Source organism: Ranitomeya variabilis, chromosome 2 (assembly GCF_051348905.1).
Source record: "Ranitomeya variabilis isolate aRanVar5 chromosome 2, aRanVar5.hap1, whole genome shotgun sequence".
In the NCBI taxonomy this organism is placed as follows: domain Eukaryota; kingdom Metazoa; phylum Chordata; class Amphibia; order Anura; family Dendrobatidae; genus Ranitomeya; species Ranitomeya variabilis.
This window is the reverse complement of record NC_135233.1, coordinates 459,080,888-459,107,441: the sequence shown is the minus strand read 5'-3', so window position 1 is coordinate 459,107,441 and position 26,554 is coordinate 459,080,888. Positions and strand designations below refer to the sequence as shown.

The 26,554-nt window shown below is 45.5% G+C and overlaps 2 protein-coding genes across 9 annotated transcripts in view; one reads left to right on the top strand and one right to left on the bottom strand.

The window, feature by feature from the left end:
• The window catches only part of MUS81 (MUS81 structure-specific endonuclease subunit), a 104,091-nt gene extending 82,614 nt beyond the window's left edge, over positions 1–21,477 (top strand). For all 8 annotated transcript variants that reach the window (XM_077287417.1, XM_077287420.1, XM_077287419.1 and 5 more), the window contains 11 exons: positions 1,144–1,232; positions 8,559–8,726; positions 9,933–10,094; positions 12,350–12,477; positions 12,790–12,902; positions 14,394–14,510; positions 15,491–15,586; positions 15,981–16,106; positions 19,778–19,881; positions 20,511–20,594; positions 20,815–21,477. In XM_077287417.1, coding sequence (XP_077143532.1) covers positions 1,144–1,232; positions 8,559–8,726; positions 9,933–10,094; positions 12,350–12,477; positions 12,790–12,902; positions 14,394–14,510; positions 15,491–15,586; positions 15,981–16,106; positions 19,778–19,881; positions 20,511–20,594; positions 20,815–20,881 — 1,254 coding nt within the window. In that variant the 3' untranslated portion in view covers positions 20,882–21,477. The remainder of the gene's footprint in view (positions 1–1,143; positions 1,233–8,558; positions 8,727–9,932; positions 10,095–12,349; positions 12,478–12,789; positions 12,903–14,393; positions 14,511–15,490; positions 15,587–15,980; positions 16,107–19,777; positions 19,882–20,510; positions 20,595–20,814) is intronic.
• A 1,722-nt stretch (positions 21,478–23,199) lies between these two features.
• The window catches only part of EFEMP2 (EGF-like fibulin extracellular matrix protein 2), a 37,977-nt gene continuing 34,622 nt past the window's right edge, over positions 23,200–26,554 (bottom strand). The window contains exon 11 of the mRNA XM_077287414.1: positions 23,200–25,765. Within this exon, the coding sequence (XP_077143529.1) occupies positions 25,604–25,765 (162 nt within the window). The 3' untranslated portion in view covers positions 23,200–25,603. The remainder of the gene's footprint in view (positions 25,766–26,554) is intronic.

The following is a 26,554-nucleotide window of genomic DNA, read 5'->3' as shown; positions in this document are numbered from 1 at the left end:
CTTCAAGGCAGAAACATTACTGTGTCCAACAGTTATTAGATATATGAAACTGAAATAGCTGTTGCAAAAAAAAACAATTTTTATAAAACATTAAGCTTAAGATTAATAGGGGTGCCCAAACTTTTTCATATAACTGTGTGTGTGTGTATGTATGTGTGCATATGTATATATATATATATATATATATATATATATATATAATGTGTTTCATTGCCAAACGGCTCCTCTGTTGCCATCCATGGGGTCATCGACCCAGTGATTTCACGTACAAGGTACAAATGCTGAACATGGTGCGAGCAGAGACGAAATAGAAGAACAAACCCGTATAAATCATCCCAGTTATAAAGAACAGATCCTCGTCCACGAAACAAATGCTCCTCTGAATTCCAGACCTCAAGTCTCACATTGAATGAGCTACTATGTCTCGCCCTGGGGTGACCCTTTTACAATGGGTCCTCTGTCCTGCTCCATCCCACAAGGTCAACGCCGTACAGTACGTCACGCTGATCCCAGCTTACACCCACCACATCTGCATCAGAATCAAGTGCAGTATTATTTTTTGTTAAAGGGATTTTTCAAATGTTTAAAAGCAAAGCAAAAAAATAAATATATATTTATTATAATATAGCAATTTACTTTATTAATAATTACAATATAGTAATTTGCTTAATATTAACAATATATATATTTATTATTAATATTAAGTAAATTCTTATAATATATGTATTTATTGCAGAGCTCAGATAAATGGTGGTACACATTGTCCTAATGTAACATCAGCGTCAAACAATATCCCACATTTAGTTTTGCACAGCGATGAGATGAGGTCTGGAAGCGAGACCCTTCCCTTTGTGGTGTGTGTGATGAATGGCGGTGCGGAGCTTGTTCATTGCTCTCCGGCAGGTCACGGGCTTTGCCTGGGGCTGATGCCATCTCTACTGCAGCACTTCTGCTTCCCTGGTATAATGTCCGTGCTCGGACACGTCGCTTACTGTCTTCACTGAATGCCGGACCCTAACACACTATGGCGATACTTTACTCCTCTTTTGATTATCCTTACATTTTGGCGTTGGTCTTCATTTATGTTCCTTGATATTACAGAGAGACCTGTAAGTAGCTTACGTCATGTGTCCTTTCCTGCAGACGGACCCCGGCAATAAATACACAGCCTGGTCTTCTGTTAGCACGTTAATTCAGAAGGAATTGGTCATCAAGACTCACAGCCCGGCCAGGTAACACAGCGAGCCTTTCAGAGTCTTCTTACTGAATGCCACCATGTTATAAGGTATTGGAGATGGAGAGGATTGTGACTTGCTGTTTATTATATGACCTAAAGAAAACAGTTGTTCTGGAGACTTTCCATCCATTGGTGGGTGCATGACGGCGAAACGCCGCAGACGTCGGGTGACCTCTCTAGGATCCGGTGTGTATGTAAGGCGTCTGTGACGTCAGTAGCCAAACATTACTGTGAGCCTGAGGACCCCCCCACCGCTCGGGTCATTCACATGGAACTCCGGCTACACATGTCTATTCCAGCGTCCTATGAAATGATCTCTATGATCGTTTTGCCACTTAATGTTGAAAAATATTACAGTAATCTGCATTTATAACATTTTGTTTTGATCTAATTTTCTGAAGATCAAAAGCCAGAATGTGACCGGTGGCTTGTGGTAGCCCCTTTATATGTTAGATATGTACAGAGCAATCGGACCCTAAAGCTATGAGACTTCTAATGTAAAAGAAAAAAAAAAAACGTGGGTATGCCACTGTTAGAAATCTGAGGGATGCAGAAGTTTGCGTGTTTACTCTGTCGCCTCATTGGGGGACACAGGACCGTGGGTGTTATGCCGCTGTCCACTAGGAGGCGACACTATGCATAATCTGAAAAAGATTAACTGTGGCTCCTCCTCTGCAGTATACACCCCTGGACGGCGTCAGCCTTCTCCAGTTTTTGCTTAGTGTCGCATAGGAGGCACACCTAAGATTTTTTTTTTACTCCGTTTTTTTTTTTCGACGGATTACCAATGAAGAAAAGTGGGTCTCCTGTGAGACTCCTGGCATGGCTCCTTCCTCAGCCCCCTATTACGGGGTGCCTGGTTGAAGTAGAGATGGCTATTGCCCATGTCGCTCCTTCCCCAGTCCCTCGGGTGCTGGTTCGAAGTCGAGACCTCCCCCCCTCCTTCCCCAATTCCTCTTGGTTTCTGGGTTGAGGTCGAGGCGAGGATAAAGACCCCTGAAGGTGACAACAGCACCCTCCCTAATCCCTCTCTGGGGGCATTAGGTTGAGACACCTCAGGTAGGGCCTGTACAGGCAGCATTCTGCAGCTCCCAGCAATGGACCAGCACACTGCGCCTGCATCCAGGGACCCCAGCCCAGCTGCAGGCTCCTGTTGGGGCCGGGGGGAGTGCAGGCAGGCATGGCACAGACAGACACAGGGCTCCCTGCGCCCCTTTCTCTGCGGCATCACCAGCTCTATACTGCCTCAGGGGGACCCCTCACCAGGCCCCCCTTCCGCTTACAGCCCCACCTCTATCCTGCCTTTAAATCCGGGGGGTCCGGTTCAGATCCGACCCCCTCCCGGACTTTCGCGCCGGCCTGGAGCCCTTCTGGGCATCAGGCATCTAATTTAGGCAAAAGAGGGGAGAAGCCAGCACTGCTTATGGTCAGAACACAATACATAAAGTGCACATGCACATACTAATTTCTAACTGTATTTAAAAATGAGACATTTAGCAAACAATTGATCAATTCTTTGAGCCACCCGCCACGTCATGGCATTCTCATAATGGGGCAGGCCTACTCTACGTTTTTTATATTCGCTGTGCCATAAAGGCCTCCTAAAAAAACAAGACCACATTAAATGCAAGCTGTACCTGAAGCATTTCTAAATCACTCCCATGGTGCCACAAAGGGCAAGCGCAGATAAAGGTTGACCAGGTCCATCTAATTTAGGCCCTGGCTTCGGCCTAGCTGAAGCCGCCGCCTCCTCTCCGCCCCCCGGCCCGCCCCCCAGATGACAAATATGACACTCTACAGTGACATAGAGGGGACGGATCGAGACAGAAAGGGCACGTTTTTACACAGCTTTGCCGCCTTTTTCTCAGCTCTCCGCCCCCTTCTCCCCCTGCCTCTTCTCGGCAGCCATTTCTACTGCAGCAAGGATTAACCCTGCATCTCCCGGTCAGCAGGACCAGGCCAGCCAGTCTCCGGGGGCACAGGACTGTGGATCTTCGGCGCTGGACCTAGGGGCAAACTGGTGGGGTAAGATCACAGCTGGGTTGTTTTTACTCGGCTGTGAATCCATATTCCCTATAAGGCTCCCCTATAAGGTCCTCTGCATAGCTTCCCCCTTAAGGTCCTCTGCATAGCAGCCCTTTTGCACTCTGTGCACTATGCCGGGCTCAAGGTCCAAGGGAACCAGGCAGGACTGCTATTATGCATTCTGCACAGCCTGCAGGACCGCTCTCCCCAGTGGCAGTATGTACCCACACTGCCAGGACTGCACTCAGACTACTGTGTCAGAGCCCCAAGAGGCCCCTGCCAATGCTTCGGTGTCTAATGCCACGCCGGAATGGGTCACTCAGATGTCGCAATCTATGACGCAGTCTATAGATAACCTAACCTCCACATTGCTTCAGGTTCTGCAGAGTCATGCCACGGCAAAGGGAGAGCTTGACTCAGGGACAGGACGACCCTGGCACATCCACGTCTAAGTCAGGACCCAAGCGGTCCCACAGTCCATCTACGTCATCCCATAGCACTCGGTCTTCCCCTTCTAGGGAGAGACACCGTAGTTCCAGGTCATCTAGACAGTCCCCTTCCAGGGTCAGACAATGCAGATCTCCGCAATCCCCGACCAGAGAAGGCCTCACCCAGCAGGGGACGCCTCAGTGATACACAGGATTCGGAAGGCATATGTGACTCCGACTCAGACAAGGAAACGGAGGGGTCCCTGATCCCAATCTCCCCTAGCAATACAGTGCTAGTTGAGGACTTAATCTCTTCCATCCATCGGGTGCTGGACATTTCTGATCTGCCACCAGAGGCCCCAGAACACAAGATTTCCTTTGAAGGACCTCTGAAGCCGCTTAATGTTTTCTCTAACCACCCAGAGTTCAAGGCGATCCTTCAAAAGCAGTTCACAGCCCGAGAAAAAATTAGCTAATCGCAAATATCTGGAGGTGAGGTACCCCTTCCCGCAGAAGGATACCAAGGAGTGGACAGACCCACCCGAAGTGGACCCCCCAGTCTCTAGACTAGCAGCACAGACCCTCCTTTCACTGCCAGATAGCTCAACCTTCAGGGACGCAGCAGACCGGCAGGTAGAACGCATGGCTCGTTCAGTTTTCGAGGCCGCAGGGGCATCCCTGGCTCCCGCGTTCGCTTCAGTTTGGGCTGCCATTCTGACCTGGGCGAAAAATTTACAAGCTGGCCTCCAAGCATCCGCTCCTGAGCTGTCGGACCAAGAGGTTCAAATAGCAGTCGTAGGAGATTACATGCTTCATGCAGCTCTGGATTCAGCAAGGGGTGTAGCAGGGATAGCATCAAACGCCACCACAATTCAGCTTATCCTCTGGCTGCGGGAATGGAAAAGCCGACGCAGCCTCAAAGAAGTCCCTCACGCACCTCCCCTACCTCAGTGGGCGACTTTTCGGTGAACAGTTGGACACGATGATATCCAACGCCACCAGGGGTAAGAGTACCTCTCTTCCCCAACTGAAACCTAAACACACTTACAAGAAGCGTAACCAAACTCGATTCCGATCCTTTCGGAATTCTTCTGGCTGGTCCGTCTCGCGTCCAGCACAAAATCGTAACCGTTCCCCACGCAGGGACAACTTACGATCAAGGCAAAGGTCGGACAAGACCTGGCAGTCAAAAGCCGCCCAGTCTAAACCCATAGGAGGAAAATCTCAGACTTTCTCCTCATCATGACTCATGGACCCCGGAAGACACCACACCCGTTGGCGGCCGACTTTTGCTCTTTCATCAAGTCTGTCTGCCTATTACAGAAGACAGGTGGGTCAGGGAACTAGTGTCTTCCGGATACAAGATAGAGTTCACCTCCAACCCACCCGACCGATTCTTCCTCTCTGTCCCCCCAAAACCACCAGCCAAGGCTCGTGCCTTCCGGCAAGCGGTCTCCTTGCTTTTTCAAGCAGGAGTCATAGTACCAGTCCCCACGGCTGAGCTCTTCCGAGGGTTCTACTCAAATCTGTTCGTAGTCCCCAAGAAAGGAGGCAGCGTGCGGCCCATGTTGGACCTGAAACAACTCAACAAATACGTACGGGTCCGTCACTTCCGCATGGAGTCCCTTCGGTCCATTATTGCGTCCATGGAGAAGGGAGAATATCTCGCCTCCATAGACATACAAGACGCATACCTGCATATACCGATTGCACCTGCTCATCAGAGATTTCTCAGGTTCGCAATCGACCAGGACCACTACCAGTTCGTGGCTCTCCCATTTGAACTCGCCACGGCTCCCAGAGTGTTTACCAAGGTCATGGCAGCCACCATGGACGTCCTGCACTCCAGAGGCATAGTAGTCGTTCCATACTTGGACGATCTACTCATCAAGGCTCCCACCTTCAAGGACTGCGAGCTCAGTGTCTCAATCACAATCGACACTCTGAGTCGCATGGGCTGATTAGTAAACCTACGAAAGTCATCACCAACCCCGAGTCAGTCTCTGACCTTCCTGGGAATGCTATTCAACACCTCCAGGGGTCTAGTGCTCCTTCCCAAGGACAAGGCACTGGCTCTCCGTCTAGGAGTTCGCACCCTCCTCCGCAAACCCCCTCGATCTCTCCGGTTTGCCATGAGAGTCCTCGGCAGGATGGGGGCAGCAATAGAAGCCGTCCCATTTGCCCAGTTTCGCCTCAGGCCTCTCCAACTAGCCACCCTCAAGTTCTGGGACAAGAACCCTTTCTCTCTCGACAGGGAGTTCCGGCTAATGTCGTCAACCAAGAGGTCCCTGCACTGGTGGCTCAAGCCAACCTCGCTAGCAAAGGGGAAATCCTTTCTCACAAGTAATTGGAAAGTTCTAACCACCGATGCGAGCCTGATGGGTTGGGGTGCAGTGCACCTACACCACAGGGCACAGGGCAAGTGCTCCCCAGTGGAAACGACCATGCCAATCAACATCCTGGAAATTCGTGCCATCCTCCTGGCATTGAGGGCCTTTCATCACTTATTGGCAGCCTCTCACACCAGTATACAGTCGGACAATGCCACAGCTGTGGCATATGTGTATCACCAAGGGGGGACCCGCAGTACCCAGGCGATGCGAGAAGTGTCACATATCCTCCACTGGGCGGAGGACACAGGGTCGGTTCTCTCGGCGGTCCACATTCCAGGTGTGTACAATCGGGAAGCAGACTTCCTCAGCCGACAAGAAATAGACTCGGGAGAGTGGTCTCTCCGTCCCGAAATTTTTTGCCAGATCTGCCATCGCTGGGGGACCCCGGATGTGGACCTAATGGCATCCCACTTCAATGCCAAGGTCTCCAACTTCATGGCCAGAACACACGATCCGCGGTCGCTCGGAGCAGACGCTCTGGTTCAGGACTGGACCCAGTTCCAGCTTCTGTACATTTTTCCACCTCTCCCCCTGATATCCAGAGTGGTGAGGAAGATCAAACAAGAGGGAGTTCCAACCTTCCTAATTGCACCGGACTGGCCCAGACGTACATGGTACGCCGACATCGTACAACTTACAGCAGACGCCCCCTGGCGTCTCCCCGACCGCCCGGATCTTCTATCACAAGGCCCGTTCTACCACCATAACTCGGGCTCTCAATTTGACGGCGTGGCCCTTGAGACCTGGGTTCTAAACCAGGCAGGGCTCTCGCCGGACGTCATTGGAACCATGATCAGGGCACGGAAGCCAGCCTCTGCCAAGATTTATTACCGTACCTGGAAAGCTTTCTTTACCTGGTGCGAATTTCGTGGCGAGACCCCACTCCCTTACTCCCTACCCAAAGTACTTGGTTTTCTCCAATCGGGTCTGGAGGCCAGGCTGTCATTGGGCTCGCTTAAGAGCCAGGTGTCAGCCCTCTCAGTGCTTTTTCAAAGGCGCATTGCTACCAAGCCGCAAGTAAGGACTTTTCTTCAGGGGGTTTCCCGATTGGTTCCCCCCTACAGACAACCACTAGAAACGTGGGACCTCTACTTGGTCCTGACAGCATTGCAGGAACCACCCTTCGAACCCCTTAAGGAGGTCCCACTCCGCCTTCTCTCCCAGAAGGTGGTTTTCCTGATGGCAATCACCTCGCTACGCAGAGTGTCTGAACTGACAGCACTCTCCTGCAGACGGCCCTTCCTGGCCTTTCACCAGGACAAGGTAGTTCTTCGTACGGTCCCATCCTTCCTTCCGAAGGTTGTGTCCAACTTCCACCTCAATGAGGAAATTTCACTACCATCCCTTTGTCCGGTTCCGGTTCATAGAGTGGAGAAGGCTCTGCATACACTTGACCTCCTCAGGGCATTGCGTATATACGTGTCTAGGACTGCGTCCTTCCGGAGGTCTGATTCTCTTTTCCTCCTTCCGGAAGGCGGCCACAAGGGTCTGCCAGCTTCCAAAGCTACCCTTGCTAGGTGGATCAAATCCATCATACAAGAGGCCTACCGCCTTAAGAATTCTCCTCTTCCAGCCGGTATTACGGCACACTCTACATGGGCGGTAGGGGCCTCCTGGGCCATTCGGCACCAGGCTTCGGCACAACAAGTGTGTAAGGCGGCCACTTGGACTAGCCTACCCACGTTTACTAAACACTACAGGGTTCATACCCAGTCCTCAGGGGACGCGAGCCTGGGTAGATGTGTTCTGCAGGCGGCGGTGCCCTAAGTATAGGAGCCTTTCTGCACAATATTCGTCCATTGCTTCCCACCCAGTGACTGCTTTAGGACGTCCCATGGTCCTGTGTCCCCCAATGAGGTGACAGAGTAAAGGAGATTTTTGTGTACTCACCGTAAAATCTCTTTCTCTTAGCCTCTAATTGGGGGACACAGCTACCACCCTGTTGCCCTTTCCGGGCCGTTGTAACTGTTGAGTTCTCATATTGTTTTCTTGAGCTCGTACATAGTTGCCTTCTTACAGGCATAATTATGTTATTCATGTTAAGTTCCTCCTACTGCTTTTGCACAAAACTGGAGAAGGCTGACGCCGTCCAGGGGTGTATACTGCAGAGGAGGAGCCACAGTTAATCTTTTTCAGATTATGTATAGTGTCGCCTCCTAGTGGACAACAGCATAACACCCATGGTCCTGTGTCCCCCAATTAGAGGCTAAGAGAAAGAGATTTTACTGTGAGTACACAAAAATCTCCTTTTTTTCTCTTTAACAATGGGACTCTAAGGGTGACACAGTATATGTCCGTCTACACAGTGGTATACAGCACCGGTATCAGAGGTATATGGCACTGAAGCTGTTACCATGATGGGAAGACAGTCTTAACCATAAATTCAGACAGCAGAAAAATCACCGTCCACGATTACTTGCTGATCTGTATTTGCTGATGGCCCCCCATTTAATATCCTGAATATCGTCTCTACAGATATTCTCTTACCGACAAGGGGCTACAGCTCGCACAGAGACTGGAAGCTGCTGAGGAAGCTCTTGGAGACAGGAATGATGGTGTCAGAGAAGGTCACTCCACGGCATCTGAGGAAGATCAAGAGGAGGGTGATAGACGGCACCTGAGAGAAAAAATCCAAAATTTAGTGTAAGTGAAACCATGCATATAAAGGCTGCAACATTTTTCAGCATCTATGCATGTATTGCTTAACTTTTTTTTTGCTCTTCTGTTGTTTTCGCCTGCTGTCGTCCACACATCAGATCGCTGTGCAGATCCCCCATGTCAGACCGCTGTGCAGATCCCCCCCATGTCAGACCACTGTGCAGATCCCCCACGTCAGACCGCTGTGCAGATCCCCCCCCCATGTCAGACCGCTGTGCAGATCCCCCACGTCAGACCGCTGTGCAGATCCCCCCACGTCAGACCCCTGTGCAGATCCCCCCCACCAGACCCCTGTGCAGATCCCCCCCCCCACGTCAGACCGCTGTGCAGATCACCAGAACATGCTGCGTACAGACACTGAGCCAGTAACATGATGGGAGATGTCAGAAGCTGTTATTAGGAATGATTGGAGACTTTATAGACACATATTAAATTGCCCCTACACCCGGTGTTATTGTGCCACGTGGCGTTACTGCAAATGGCAGACACAACAATCACATACTGATACCGCATGGGATTGACTTTACTGTACAGAGATCGCAGACGAGTAAATGGAGTCATGCACAATCCCATTTTACAGCCACCTTGGGGTTTTTTTTAGCCAGTTTTTATCCTTTATGGATTACACTGCTCACACTACTGGATACGTAACTTACAGCTCCTGAGCCCTATGGAAAAATCAGTAAGGGTGTCCGTTTCTACCATGTGTCATCTATAATAGTAGCATCATTGTGATTGAGCGCTTCCAGGATCGCGCGTTTCACTATAATCATCATGATTAATGACAGGCTGCCGATCATCACATGTGTTTTTCTTGTTCCTCTAGCGAAATACTCTCTTGGCTTGCACAATAGATCATCGTTCTCGGCAGCACATCATCCTGTTTAAACCGGACATTTGCTACCGAGAACAGTGTCGGCCTATGCGCACTGAGCGTTCAATAATAGATCGTTTAGTGCATATCTGAAGGACAATCGTCCAGTGTAAACCGGTTATTAAATGACAAATGATCAGCTAATAGGTGCCTGATCGGGGCTAAGTGCCACCGGTTAATATAAACAAATCCTTAGGCCCAGGTTAAAATGTTACCTCTGCACTATATGTTACCTCTGCACCCCCATAGCTGCTTGCCTCAGTATTTCTGAATATGTGATTGTGCTATGTAACAAGATTTTTTATTTTTTATTGCAGAGCCCCATCTCAAAAAACTGTTCCCCAGCCCTTCTCCTCGGGCAGCAGTAGTCAGGCAAGGGAAGATCCTGTGCCCAGCTCATACAACCACATGCCGGACTTCACCCTGCGCCCGGGCCAGTTCAATGTGATCCTTTGCGTTGACTTCATTGAAACGACAGGGTAAAGCAGTGAGGACATTGTTCGGGGTATATTTGCTAACTGCATGGTATAATGATAAGCATTTATGACCTAATTCTGCTCCACACGTCTGGATCTAACGTTTCATAATGATGGTATGAAGGAGTAACCATGTATAACGCCGAGGATGGATGTATATTTTTATTGCTGTATTCTTTCTCAATTGTGACCATTATACACTATGTTCCAAATTATTATGCAAATGACATTTTTCTCGGATTTTCCTAAATGGTCGGTGCAAATGACAGTCAGTCTAATAAAAGTCATCACCCGTTAGAGTATACATCGAATTTTATTGAAGAAACCTCCCAATGATAACAGTATAATCTCCAAAATGAATAAAAACTCAAAATGCACTGTTCCAAATTATTAGGCACAGTAGAATTTCTAAACATTTGATATGTTTTAAAGAACTGAAAATGCTCATTTGTGGAATTTGCAGCATTAGAAGGTCACATTCACTGGAAAAAAAAGCTATTTAACTCCAAAACATCCTAACAGGCCAAGTTACATGTAACATAGGAGCCCTTCTTTGATATCACCTTCACAATTCTTGCATCCATTGAACTTGTGAGTTTTTGGAGAGTTTCTGCTTGTATTTCTTTGCATGAAGTCAGAATAGCCTCCCGGAGCTGCTGTTTTGATGTGAACTGCCTCCCACCCTCATAGATCTTTTGTTTGATGATACTCCAAAGGTTCTCTATAGGGTTGAGGTCAGGGGAAGATGGTGGCCACACCATGAGTTTATCTCCTTTTATGCCCATAGCAGCCAATTACTCAGAGGTATTCATTGTCATGCATGAAGTTGATTTTGTTCCTGAAGGCACGTTTCTGCTTTTTAGACCATGGAAGAAAGTTGTCAGTCAGAAACTCTATTTACTTTGCTGAGGTCATTTTCACACCTTCAGGAACCTTAAAGGGCCCTACCAGCTGGTTCCCCATGATTCCAGCCCAAAACATGACTCCGCCACCTCCTTGCTGACGTTGCAGCCTTGTTGGGACATGGTGGCCATCCACCAACCATCCACTACTCCATCCATCTGGACCGTCCAGAGTTGCTCGACACTCATCAGTAAACAAGACTGTTTGAATATTAGTCTTCATGTATGTCTGGGCCCACTGCTACCATTTCTGCTTGTGAACACTGTTTAGGAGTGGCCGAATAGTAGGTTTATGCACCACAGCAAGCCTTTGAAGGATCCTACACCTTGAGGATCGAGGGACTCCAGACGCACCAGCAGCTTCAAATAACTGTTTGCTGCTTTGTAATGGTATTTTGGCAGCTGCTCTCTTAATCCAATGAATTTGTCTGCCAGAAAACTTCCTCATTATGCCTTTATTTGCATGAACTCTGTCTGTGCTCTGTTTCAGTCACAAATCTCATCAGAGGATGATGATCACTCTTAAGTTTTCGTGAAATATCTAATTTTTTCATACCTTGTCCAAGGCATTGCACTATTTAACGCTTTTCAGCAGCAGAGAGATCCTTTTTATTTCCCATATTGCTTGAAACCTGTGACCTGCATAATAATGTGGAACATCATTTTTGAGTAGTTTTCCTTTAATTCGAATCACCTGGAAAACTAATTATCACATGTGTTTAAGATTGATTTCAGTGATTCATTGAGCCCTGAGACACAATACCATCCACGAGTTTATTTGAAAAACAAAACAATTAAGTCTTGAAGACACTTAAATCCAATTTGCATAATAATTTGGAACACAGTGTATACATACGCTATATGCGCGCAAATAAAAAAAATGGAGCTAAAATGATAGTGCGGCCCTGAAATCTAGACGTTTGGGCTCAGACATGCTGATAACATGAATGATTACGGCATGCACAACCTTTATCGGGAACGGGACCACATTGTGGGATTTGGGCTACTCTGAGTTGCTGCAAAACAACCCTATAAATAAGAATATTTCCATCTGAGACCTGTATAATGTACCTCCATATCATGCCTTAAATATCTGATAAGTGAGGGTTCATTTTCTGGGCCCCTCCTGTAAAGGGAATGGGGTCCCATGCTACCCTGAGACTAGGCATTCACATGGCTGCCTTCATTGTAGTTTTATAAGGTTTACGGATATTAAAATGGCCCTAAACTTCAATGGATGGAGCTGCACACAATGTGTGGCCACTCACTGGCGTGGAGAGCATGTGCTGACGGATGGTTTTTGACTTGCAGTCATTTTTCACAGCCATAATTGGTTTCGCATCCACTCTTTTTCAGGGGCTCGACACATAGAAAACAAGAATTGGTTTCAGAACTAAAAAGAAACGGAGTCCATTTTGATGTACGCAAGCTGCACATTGGAGACTTTCTGTGGATAGCTCAAGAGAAAGTGCAACCAGTGCCCGGTAAGGATGGGTCCCAGGACTATGCCAAATTTCGAGCAAGGGATAGTGACATACAGCGATCTTTTATTAGTCAGCATCTGCCTACCGCCTTCGTTTTGTTAATATTGTGATTCTAGCTAGGCTGCTGCTACTTGTAGTGCTCCTCACGGTGATCTATAAATGTTTATTTTAGCAGGCAATTAAGAAATTGTTTGCAGGAGTGATCTGACTGCCCCCAACACCTCTGCTCTTGACCATGTTATGAGGGCGGCAAAACTATTATCTGCATTGTACACATAGATATGATTTATTTCTTTGTTGTTTTTTTTACAGGGCAGCTACGAATTCCACAACCGCGGGAGCTGGTGCTGGATCATGTTATTGAGAGAAAGAGAATGGACGACTTGTGTGGAAGTATTATAGATGGCCGCTTTCGGGAACAAAAGGCAAGGCTTCTTTTTTTATTTTTTTTATTTTACACATGTGGTTTATTTGATCTATAGTTTTGAGGTACCTTTATAGTTAAGTCAATCTTTTTCTCCAGAGCCGCATGTGGCGGATACAGGATGTACAATCTAATCTTCAGCTGGATTAAAAACTGCCTTGTTTTCTTAAGGTACCTTCACACTACACGACTTTGCAGCGAGAACGACAACGATCCGTGACGTTGCAGCGTCCTGGATAGCGATATCGTTGTGTTTGACACGCAGCAGCGATCTGGATCCTGCTGTGATATCGCTGGTCGTTGCTGAAAGTTCAGAACTTTATTTGGTCATCAGATCGCCGTGTATCGTCGTGTTTGACAGCCAAAGCAACGATGCCAGCGATGTTTTACAGTGGTAACCAGGGTAAATATCGGGTTACTAAGCGCAGGGCCGCGCTTAGTTACCCAATGTTTACCCTGGTTACCATTGTAAATGTAAAAAAAACAAACAGTACATACTCACCTTCTGCTGTCTGTCACACGTCCCTCGCCGTCTGCTTCCCGCACTGACTGTGAGTGCCGGCCGTAAAGTAAAAGCAGAGCACAGCGGTGACGTCACTGCTGTGCTGTGCTTTCCGGCCGGCCGGCGCTCACAGTCAGTGCGGGAAGCAGACGGCGAGGGACGTGTGACAGACAGCAGAAGGTGAGTATGTACTGTTTGTTTTTTTTACATTTACAATGGTAACCAGGGTAAACATCGGGTTACTAAGCGCGGCCCTGCGCTTAGTAACCCGATGTTTACCCTGGTTACCCGGGGACCTCGGCATCGTTGGTCGCTGGAGAGCGGTCTGTGTGACAGCTCTCCAGCGACCACACAGCGACGCTGCAGCGATCGGCATCGTTGTCGATATCGCTGCAGCGTCGTTTAGTGTGAAGGTACCTTTAGACCCAGTCTATTCAATCATAGTTGGCAAGTGATCGCCATTATTTTACACACAAAAAATATTGTATCTGTATAAATTGCAGGCATCCATATTGGAGATACAGACCTTTGCTGCATTTTCTCTACAGAAATGAGAGTATAAACCCTTCCCCTCAATATGACCAGGGTCTGCTCAAAGTAAATTTCCTACCTGTAATGAAAAAGATTGAGATCTCTATCCCAGTCTACACAGCAAAGCTGACAAGTGAGCTACATGAAATATCAGCTCTTTCTGTGCTGTAGTTGCAACTTGTTTTCTACGAATAGTCACATTAATCACAAAGTAATATAAATATACGTCATCTGCAGCATATATGCTAGACGCTGTGCCCGAGCACTCGCTGAGGGTCTGACAATCGGGGTCCCTTTACAATGGTGGGATTGAAGACGATATATATCCTGGCTGTTTAACCTTTTATATGCTATGTTCAGTAGCTTGTATATATGGGAAAATACAGTACATACTGAATGCAGTTTTGTGTTGGTTACATTTATTTATTTTTTTAAATAATTTCTCATTTTCATCTGCAGTTTCGTCTCAGAAGGTGCGGTCTGCAGCACCCGATATATCTGGTGGAAGATTATGGCTCGGCTCAGCACCTCAGTATTCCTGAAAGTACCCTGCAGCAAGCCATAGTGAATACACAGGTGATACACACATTACAAAGCCTGATGTGGAACCTTGTAATATGATTTATATTTTCTCCATATTTCTGCTTTAATTTAGTTTCTCTATATACTGAACATGCTTCAAAAAACGCCTGTGTAGTTTGCATGCAAAATGGCAATTACTTATAGTGATTTTAATATGATGTACAATAACAAATTGTATTGTGGTACCGTGTTAGCCAGAAAAATCACTGTGAATACTTTTCTGCCCAATGATGACAGAAGTATTCTAGGAGTGATACCTTTATTGGCTAACCAGAAAATAATATGTTTGCAAGCTTTCAGAGCAGAGTGGCTCCTTCTTCAGGCAAGATTACAAATAGATTACTAAGAACCAAGCACAACATTTAAAGAATATTACAGTAGGACATCACACTTCCCACCCCCTAACAAATGTCCTACTGTAATATTCTTTAAATGTTGTGCTTGGTTCTTAGTAATCTATTTGTAATCTTGCCTGAAGAAGGAGCCACTGTGCTCTGAAAGCTTGCAAACATATTATTTTCTGGTTAGCCAATAAAGGTATCACTCCTAGAATACTTCTGTCATCATTAGGCAGAAAAGTATTCACAGTGATTTTAATAGATACTTAAACTTAGAAGAAAAAAAAAAGACTGGTTGCTACAACATATCAGAGGGGACCTAGGTCATAAAATTCCCACCCATACCTAAAACTAATGGGCAGAAATGTGGAGGTAATTCCTGGAGTAAAGCAGAGTGGTTTGCGGATCTATAGACTTTCCATAGGTCTACTCGTGCTCCGATGATTACCCCAGCACCTCTGCCCCTCTGAGCAATTGGTGAGGGTCTCTGAACCCCCGACCCCCATCCATCAAAATAGCGAAACGGTGTCTATCGTGTGTTGTTACTTTTTAGACTCTGGCCACAAAATAACCAGCCCTTCTCCTATATACAGTATTCATGACCACTAATGAGTTAATGTTTCATCATTCTTTTAGGTGGTAGATGGATTCTTCATCAAACGTACCAAGGACGTGCGAGACTCTGCGGCCTACCTGACCATAATGACTCGGTATTTACAGACAATGTATTCGGTGAGAACTCAAATTCTAATTATGATTGTCTCTTTCACTGCGTTTGGTCCAAGAAGCTGATATTAGCTAGTGGGACTGGAAACCCTTATGGTAATGGACTCGTGGCTTGGTGCAGCTCTCACTTATATGTTCAGAACAAAAAAACAAACCCGAAGCCACCAAAGGTTTTGCTACTGGGCGATGTCCCATGACACTTTTTCCTGTCTATGATTAATAAATGCAGGTCTCTCCCGCATCAGCAGGAGGTGGTATATGTGTGTGTGTATATATATATAATATATATATATAGTGAAAAGTTGGTAGAGCAGCACAACCACAAGGTGCATGAACCCCATATGGGCAGTTATGCCCTGATCTAGCGGGATTGTGTCAGTGCTTAATGCTATTCTTGCAGAACAAGACTTTGCTTAGCTGCACCAAGGAGGAAGCTAGCAAATGTGACCGAGCGTTTCATCATGAGGACCAACGTTGCATCCTCATCGAATTCAAAGACTTTAATGAGGGGGCCATGAAAAATAAGGTAAAGGAATGAAAACTACACTCAAGGACAGAAGAGCGTTAGGAGATGATATGGCATATACCGTTACTAGTCTGTCTGTTTACTTCCAGTGCATGTAGGATCTTGTACACACATCTTCTCGTGCTCCTTTATCTCGTAGATCAATGAAGGTTACCTATATATATCACTATGTGGTGTCAGGATAACAAACAGCAACTAGAGAGGATGTCTACACGGGCATGGAGTACATGACAGTTTTGTGGGTTGTAATATGGACACATATTCAGTACCATAGAGGCAGACATGTTGATTGCTATGAGCTATTAGAAAGCGTTTGGCACGGTCTGGTGGAGGGGGAGCTTCCGAGGTCCATGCGGGAGGCAATAATTGTTGTTCTGCCAAAACAGGGTAAAGATCCGAGGGATCCGGCTTCTTATCGCCCAATCTCATTATTAACGATAGATATCAAAATCTTGGCCAAGATGTTGGCTAACCGTCTTAACAAGGTGATAACAACACTAATACACCGGGACCAGTCCGGATTTATGCCCAATAGTTCTACAGCGTGTAATCTTCGACGACTGTTTCTCAATATGCAGGTAAAGGTGGATAATATGGGTCGGAGGGTTGTGCTGTCTTTAGACGCCACTAAGGCGTTTGATAGTGTGGAGTGGCGGTATTTGTGGGCAGTCATGAAGGCTATGGGTTTTGGTGAGAGGTTCATACGTTGGGTGCAGCTGATGTATGCGTCTCCAAGAGCCAGGATACGGGTGAATGGAGTCTTGTCGGGGGATTTCCCTTTATATAGGGGAACGCGGCAGGGGTGCCCCTTGTCTCCTCTGCTGTTTGCAAATGCTATAGAGCCCCTGGCGGCGGCAATACGGAGGGACAGGGACGTAAAGGGGTTTCGGTATGGAGACTATGAGGAAAAAATAGCCCTGTACGCTGACTATGTATTATTGTTCTTAGAAGATGCACAGGAGTCTCTGGGGGCCGCTATGAACAGTATATCTAAATTTGGGGCTCTGTCCGGACTGTCTATTAATTGGGAGAAGTCTGTGTTGTTGCCCGTGGACGCGGCGGCTCCTCTGACTCTTGACCCGGGGGTTCCCTTAAGAGTAGTACATGAGTTTAAATATCTGGGCATCGTGGTTTCGGACAAAATAGAGGACTATGTGCGGCTCAATCTGACTCCTTTGCTTGGGAGGTTCCAGCAGAAGATTGGGGCTTGGAAGAAGCTATTTCTGTCGGTCGCAGGCAGAGCCATTTTGATCAAAATGATACTTATGCCTCAGCTCCTCTACATATTGCATAATGCTCCAGTGTGGCTGCCTCAGAGTAAATTTTATAGGATCAATACTCTATTTAGGGATTTAATCTGGAAGGGTGGACGGGCGCGCATCAAATTGGAACATCTGCAGAGGACAAAGGATGAGGATGGTCTGGCGGTCCCCAATCCATGGATTTACTATATAGCATCTCAATGCCAGCACATGGTAGGTTGGGGAGAGCCAGAACAGAGCTCTTCAGTGGGGATAATCATTGAACACGTGGTAGGGAAGGGCCCATTGTTGGCCAGTCTTGAAGCAGGTAGATTCAGAATTAACCCCAAAAAATTCCCAACGATAGCTATGATGGGGAAAGTATGGCAGAAAATTAAGCAATGGAGGGGAGTAACGGAATTTACGAGATATACACCAATTTGGTTTGAACCTAGGTTGGCAGAGCTCATGAGATTGCGGGGGTTTGGTCAGTGGAGGCGCATTGGCATTTGGTTCGTGTCTCAGTTGCTTGATGGAGATGTTATTAAAACATTCGAGACACTTAGGACTGAGTTTCCTTTAACCCAGAAGTCATTCTTTCAGTACCTGCAGTTGAGACATGCCCTAAACTGTCAAAATGAGGTGTCGCGCGTGAATCTGCAGTCAAATAGCTTGTTGACTCTTATTGGGCCTCGGAGGAGTACGAGGGGGTTCATTACCTTGATATACAGGGGTCTGATGGATACCTTTTTATTGAAGCATCCGTTAAGGATTAAGGAGAAATGGGTGGTGGATGTGGGCCCCTTGTCGGAGTCCCAGTGGGAGTCCATACTTCAATATATCCCCAGGGCTTCCCTGAGTGAGGCTAAGAGGGTGTCGGAGATATACCTGGTGTATAGGGTGTACAGGACTCCGGCATGGATGAGGAAGGCAGGACTGAGAGGTGACTTAGAATGTCCCAGGTGTGGTGAGGAAGGCGCTGATCTGCTACATATGTGGTCGTGCGCTCACCTCCAACCCTTTTGGGTGAAGGTGCCTAACTTGATCCAGGAGGTGACAGGAGTAGACGTGGTGCGTGACCCGCTGACTTGCCTTCTGGGCTGTATGGATGATATTGCTACGGATGAATGTGGAAGGCTGACTATCGCAAGATTGTTGTATGCTGTGAGAAAGCTTATTGCAATGCACTGGTTGGATGAAAAACCGCCAGGAAAAAAGGAATTTATCAACAGGATAAATTTTATTGTCCTTATGGAAAGAAATATATACAGTAAGAGAGGTCAGAATACAAAATGTGAAAATGTGTGGGGTGGATGGATGGATTACCCAGGTGTGGCGTCTGCTGAGTTACTGCAGAGTAGAATGGGGGTCGTGTAGTTGATTCTGGGGGGACCCCTACATGTACAGGCGTGTTTTTGTAAAGCTTGTTATCTTTTCTCTAGAGGTGATGCTGTCAGATGGTTGTATTGGATAATGGGCAAGAGATTGGGGGGAGGGAGAGGGGGGTTGGTTAGGTGGTAAGGGTGTTGTTTAGTAAAATGAAAATATATTATCAGGTCATGTATCTAATGTACGGTATCTGTCTGGAAATTGTATCGGACTGTGTTAATGGCGTGTCATATGCTTTAATAAAAAATACATGATTTAAAAAAAAAAAAAAAACGTTTGGCCCCAGCGTTTTGCCACATGGTGGTGAAAACCTTTTGTCGTAAAGGCCCAAGAGCCAGGAAAAGGGTTTAAGCATGGGGAGGGGGGGGGGGGGTCACTTTTTTACTTGGTGACAAAACTCTGAAATATGTTTTTTTTCCGCTCTTTGTACACCGCTTCTTACACCTACATTAGTGGAATGGAAAGTTATCTGATTTGGCTACATTTATAAAGAAGAAACCTAAGCTAGAAACAAAATGAACATGCGCCCTGGAGTAAGTAAAAGCAATAGTGCATATAAATAAATGGGGTACTTGATAAAACCAAAAAAGCATAACAGGAACCCAGTCCTGCTTCAGCTCATTGATGTCACTTTGACACATGGTAAGGTGTTAACACTAGAGGTTGGGACCGCCCTGATTTGGGTGCACCTTGACTCTGCTGGGATGGCTTTTACTCTTTTTTTTTTTTTTTTTTTAATAAAAAACTGTGTTTTTCTAAGTCCTCAATGTTATTTATGAGCACTATTTCTTTTACGTGCACCAGGGTATATATTTTTGTTTCTAGCTTAGGTTTTGTCTGTTTAATGGCCTCAGTGTGACCATGCTCTTATATTTTGCATGCGTGCTAACTTATGCTGCAGTTAATTTTTTTTTGGTTACGCTTATAAAGAGAAACAAAGCCATTTTAGACAAAAACCCGTTCTTATCGAGCTGCAGTTTTGCTTGTTCCTCCAGGTCCGTTCTGCTCATTCGTATAAAACAAGATTTGTTTCGACTACAGGCGCAGACGGTGAAAGAAGTGTTTGCCCGACAGCTGATGCAGATAAGTGGGGTCAGCGGTGAGAAGGCAGCCGCCATCCTGGAAAGATACAGCACCCCAGCAAGGTAGCAGATCACCCAGAATCACTCTTATTTATTAATTTTATAATTGTGCAAATGTTGTAACTTCAGGGTGATGGGTCACTAATATACGTTGCGCTGCTGCAGCGCCTCATACGCCGATCCTTCATGCAAATTACCCCGTGTGTGCAAATTCTGTCCATTAAAAAGGATCGCACAGATTTTTGAAAATCTGATGTGTGAATGGGGTCTGGGAGGAATGCTGGTAACTGTAGTCCTTTTACATTAGTAATTGCATCCACAGCATCAGAATGGTTGTGCTGCGCAGAGCTAGGCATGACAATGAAAATTACATCTGAGCTGTGGGGACGACATGAGGCTACTTTTTTCTATACCCTTTTTTTTTCTCTAAGCTCCGAAAACCCCTTTAACAATAATAATAAGACGAGTGTCACCCCATAAATCGTGTCATAGCCCGTGCTTAGCGTCATGGGCTGTACATGTATACATTTTTCCAACAAAAGTTAAAATTGTCTACCAAATGGATCTGATATTGCAAGCCCTCCTCAGATTGATGTAATCCTACACTGCACAGCGTATGGATCGGTCCTTTCGGATTTCATTACCCCACAGATTATAGGATGTACGATAACGTATCTTCTTCTGACCGACAGTCTGTATTCTGCATATGATGGTTGTACCTCCACCGAGGAGAAAGAGAAGCTGCTGTCCAACGTGAGATGTGGAAAGCTGCAGAGGTAAGTACTGCCAGAATACACAGGGGTTATGAAAAGGTAGCATGTCTGCAAAATCCGCTTTGATCTATCTGAGCAGTGAGCATGGTTCACCACCATTGTCCGACCCCACTGATCTAGTAGTCATCAACTATCCTGTGCATAGGGGATAACTTTTTTTACCAGGATATCCCTCTACCAGATCAGCTGCACTGACACTTTCATTGCATAAATCTTCCTACAGAAACCTTGGACCGGTCCTAAGCAAAACTATATCCCAGCTTTACTGCACCAAGGAAGCCTTGTCCTGATGGACGGTGAAACGATGACACGACATGGTCCGAATCAGGAAAACATGGAAATGGACAAGGAAACTTGGATTACATATATAATCATGAAATCGGCAAAGCATCAAAAATTGTCATATCCTCCTTAAAACGTTAAATCTTAATTATGAGGCAGAACTTTATTCTTCCTGTTCACATCGGTGCACCTTCTTCTATCCGCCGAGTCCTATGCCCACCATTTGAAGCTCTGGAGGACTCCAAGCGAAGGAGCGCAGCACTGGGATGTACAGTATATACTTGTTGGATTAGTCTCCTAGATTCTGTCAATGTAGCTTCTAACCAAACTGACATCCGAAAATGCTTCACTAGAACTTTCCAGTCTTCTCACCAAGTGGAATTATTCATTGTATTGTAGCCTTCGCGATCCTCCAAACCGTCACTCAGGATCTACCTCGTTTTCTGAGGTTATATATCCCTCTTTTCAGTCTGTACATTGCTTAAAATTGGGGGTTTTCATGTAACAATGTGAATGGAAGAAAGGAATTGTAAAATTCCTGATTATTTCTACTTGTGAATCGTGCTCTATCTATATTTTCTATTGGTCAATAAAATATTTTGCAGAAAAATATAGTTTCATGTGTGTTCTTAATTCCTAAAATGCGCTGTAGTCACATTATATAGCGACTGAGGCTGCAGGTTACAGGCAGTAGATGAGGGAACAGATGGGAGTAATGTGACTGTAGCACAAATGTAAGTGTATGATATAGCGGTAAAATTTATATAAACCTGATATTGGTAAAAAAAAAATTTCTATTGTTTTCCTTCTTGTTGGAGATACTCAGTTGTTGTTACAGTAGCTTATATGGACATAGGAAAAAATGGACTACACAAATTTCTATGGAAGAAGTTTCTGGACTGCTTCATCCAAGTGTAAAGACACACCCCCAGTGCACTTCCAGCCTTATTTGCATATGTCTTCTACATTAGATTTTCTCATGACTGGCGAATCGGATCACCAATTAAAAAAAAAAAAAGTTTAATTTTAATTTTGCAGACAAGCACTTCTAAAGCTATACCACTGCTTCTGTATTTAAAAACATGCTGATGGTTCCCTGTAAAAAAAGGGTTATCCCCATAAACAACTTTTATCACCTAGGTTACTTAAGAAGGACGAATGATGCAACACTTTTGATATCGATCCATAAATGTATACACCGTAGGGATCTGATTGCCGGGGCACCCACACATCCTTAAAGGGTTTGTCCAGGCTTGGGCTCAAGTCTGCAGTCACTCTATGTGGTCACCTGTCGACTAGACGTGCGCAGCGTCACTCAACACAGGTGAAATGAGTGAAGCTAGACAAGTCTAGTCTGAATGTATGCAAATCGTATACTTGTGGTCATATAACTGCCCAGCAACAGAGAACCCTAACCGTGCACACTGATCACGCAGTGATGATTCCCAAGTCTTGATCCCTAAGCCTGGTTAACCCCTTTAATTCCTGTCCCATACACATACTAATGTTCAGTGAACCTGCTGATGATGTCAACAGGTTAATGTGTATTTGGGCCCTGGACAATTGATTGTCGAGGAGTTAAGGAACCGGTATGTCTGATTTTGGACTGCCGATCCTTTTGTTCTCACGGAGATAAGCTTTCCGCCACCACGTCTGTTTTCTGCTTTCTCATAAAGAACAGAGGAGTGCTTAATCGAATGAGCACTGCTGTGTATGGGAAAGCCGACCAAGAAGGCTCTCATGGGGCCGACCATCATTCGGCTGACATCAGTCTTGTGTATGGTGGGCTTTAGAACAGGGGTTAAATAGAGCATCAATGCACATGTGTAATCACTGTGTATGGGGGCGGTGTTCACACTTGAGCATTAACATTCCCATAGAGCAAACAGACGTAGATGATGCGGTGGTCTTACATCTGCAAATCTGCTCCATTCACGCAGGACTTTGGATCCTCTGTGCTCAGAATGGGTGGGAGTCCCACAAGTCAGACCCCCCATCTGTTTATAAATGTACCACCTGCCCTGTGCATAGGTGATAAAAGCTGTTAATTGGGAAAACTTTTAATACTCTAGGCTGACAGATACTAATGATTAACCTCTAATCTACTGGCAGACCGCCGGAGATATTACAGAAATTGTGGTGGAAGAAGAAAGTTTTGCTTAGTGTAGCAGGAGTCCTAGAAAATACTGCATGGAATAAAAAGGAGTACACGATGCAAAAAGCCGGTCTTATAGAGAGATATTCAGCATGGTAGGTACAAGGTAATCATTTTGTAGAGTATTTAATACAGAATATTCCCCCCTAATGACACTCACAGACCCCTGGAGTTATTTTCTTTTGTTTTTCTGTTTATTGATGAACAGTACAATTTGTAACAATGCAAAAGTATTACAAAGAGGTGAAATTTACAAGGACGGGGTAATATACAGAGAGTCAGCCTGCTAACAATAGTTCTACACCATAAATTCCTCCCCCATCGTAGAGGCCATGCACTGAGCACACCAACCATGGTATCAGGGTCTATCGCCCCAGGACAGTTCCAGTACTTACATCTTTATTTAGGTTTGACTCTACTCAACCTAAAACCTATGGAAATCGTATAATTTAATAACAACTTGTAAAAAGACAAAATACATGATATAATTAAAACACTACTGTAACTGACTGAAATGCTTATAAGTCTGGTGAAAGGCAGAAGTAACTTATTTACCAAAAGTTTAGCTCTAGATAAGAGGTGCAAAACTTTTTTTTTAATTTGAGGACCACAATGGTACAATCGGACAATCTCAAGAGCCGTCATAAAGCTTAAAGGCCAAGTATACCCTTGACACAGATTTTTATTGTTTATTTGCTTCCTAAATGCAAAATGAAGCAGCTTTCTGAATATTATGCATTAAAGATTAAACCATTTTGCTGCAAAAAAAAAATGTTACAAATCTATCAGAGCTTTTGCTTGATTCTGATGGCTCTTTCCGCTCTTAATTTAGTGTTAGAGATAGCAGCAAGGATGGGGGGAGAGTTTTGTACACAGATCCTCACACTGTGAACAAAGGAGAAAGCATATGCAGTTTCAGGGAGGGCAGAGAAAACCGGAAAGTACAAAAAGAGGAAATAAGCGCGGGATAGAAGCTGTGCTGATATGTGAGAAGTGAAGACAGTGACACTCTGAATTCATTCAAACATCACATCCAGCCTATATTACTGGGAGAGACACTCCCACAAGACAACTTTCTGAAACTTGAATCAGGTTATAAACTGGGAATCATTTGAATAATTAATGAAAGTATATGCCATAAATGTCTGAGACACTCGTTCCACTTTCAGAAATTCCCTTCTGCCCCATATTTGCACTCCAGAAAGTAGACCATACTTGCATAATGTATATATATGTGAGTTGCTGTAATGGCAGAGTCTCACTCCTCCCATGCAGTAGAAAGAAGTTGGCCGCACACATACGTTGCCTTTTCTCCACCTCATGTACTTCTTACTCAAGTGCTACAACAGGGTTAGGAGACCCCCATTCTATCAATATACAGGTATCCCAGAGATGGCCATACATTTATACTTACCTGTCTTTGCTCACGTGATACTCGTCCCTCTTCTCTGACATGTGAGAAGCCACCACACAAAGATGAGCATGTCTGTGACCGGATGGTTGGTGGGCCGCACAGAAAGGCGTCAATGACACATATTACCCCTGCTTCCCAGGTTATCCACACCTGCTCTGTCTAGAGTATTTAAAAAAGCACCCCCAGAATTTTTTCTTTTAATTCCAATAGTATTGTAAATGGTGAACTGTCCGATCTGTGCTGGTCCTTACATTATACCAAGTGACTACGCTCTGACTCCTCTTATGCGAGGACCAGAAGTCAGTTTCCTAAGAGTCACATCAACTATGGTAGGAAATGGTCAAACATTTTCGGGAAGTGCCTCTTTAAAGGGTTTTTTTTTTTCGGGCAGAAAATACATTTCTGCAGTACCTCTATGTGAGTGCAGATTGTCAAATCCTGACAGTCTGCATTGTGCACACTGTCATGATTTCCTTCCATTGCCAGCTTGAGCGGCCCTAGAATGCCATAAACTTAGTGTTTCCTGCTTCTCTTATTTTTTTTTATTGATAGAAGCTAGTATACTGGATTGCCAGTATTTGGCACATAGCGACCGCTTGAGCTGGCAATAGAAGGGAATCCTGACAGTGTGCACATTACACACTGTTGTGAATCAGCTGTCTGTATTCACATGGTGTGACTGCAAAAATGTATGTTAAGTCAAGAAAACTCCTTTAAATACTACAGCTAAGACATGAGCAAGAAGCTAAACATTAACCCCCTCCATATATGCTAAAAAAAACACATTGATACCAGTGCACCTTAGTCTGTCCCCAATGGCGCCACTACCGCCAACCAATGATGTGCAGAATACTGCTGCAGCCGTCTGAAACCAGAATCACACTCTTACAAAACCTGACCGTATACGTGTGTAGTCGAGTAGTCACACTATATTACAGAGAGCCTGGCCCTGTCATTGATACTATCCTAAAATCGAGACAAGAACTTTCTTCACCTTTTTCAGTGCCGGAGACCTGTGACGCTGCGGGCACTGAAATAGGCCGTCTCATAGAAAACAGAGAGTGACTTGCATAGAAAATAAAATACCAATGTATTACCAATACCAAAATGTCTTGTCAAAAAATAAAAGTGAACGGTCCAAAGGACAATGCTACTCGTTGTCTAGAAGGAATGTGCACCCACAAAAATGGTGAGTCTCAGGACTGAGCTGGAGCGGTAGCTGAAGAGGGAGTTGGAGGTCAGCATTTCAAGATCCAGAATGAACTCTTGGGGACCTTTGATGGGACGGGCCAGGACCACCATCGCACTGATGTTGTTTATTTGCTGTAAAAGAAAAAAATTATCAGTTTTTGTGTAAAAAAACAAAACAAACAAACCCTCAAAGTTAAAGGGGTTATCTCTGCGTTATAAATTGGTAGAATTGCAATGGGCTCGTAAAAATCAAGCATCTTTGCAATTTACTTACTAATGAAGAAAAAAGGCTGAAAAGGAGCGCTGCTGAGGGAGGAGGGAAAGAAATGCAATAAATCACTTACACTAAACCGATATCTTGAATGTGTACAACTTTGTTACAGATCAATCAACCTTCCGCTACCACTTCCGGACATCCTAATGAGGTGCTCTATTGTAAGACAGTTGGGGGGAAAAAAAAAAGGAGCGCCAGCCAAAGAGCACAGTGAGTCCACACAGAGAGATGGGGAGTTGAAGGAGCACAGTGAGTCCACACGGAGAGATGGGGAGTTGAAGGAGCACAGTGAGTCCACACGGAGAGATGGGGAGTTGAAGGAGCACAGTGAGTCCACACGGAGAGATGGGGAGTTGAAGAAGCACAGGGAGTCCACACAGAGAGATGGGGAGTTGAAGGAGCACAGTGAGTCTACATAGAGAGATGGAGAGTTGAAGGAGCACAGTGAGTCCACACGGGGAGATGGGGAGTTGAAGGAGCACAGTGAGTCCACACAGAGAGATGAGGAGTTGAAGGAGCACAGTGAGTCTACATAGGGAGATGGAGAGTTGAAGGAGCACAGTGAGTCCACATGGGGAGATGGGGAGCTGAAAGAGCACAGTGAGTCCACATAGGGAGATGGAGAGTTGAAGGAGCACAGTGAGTCC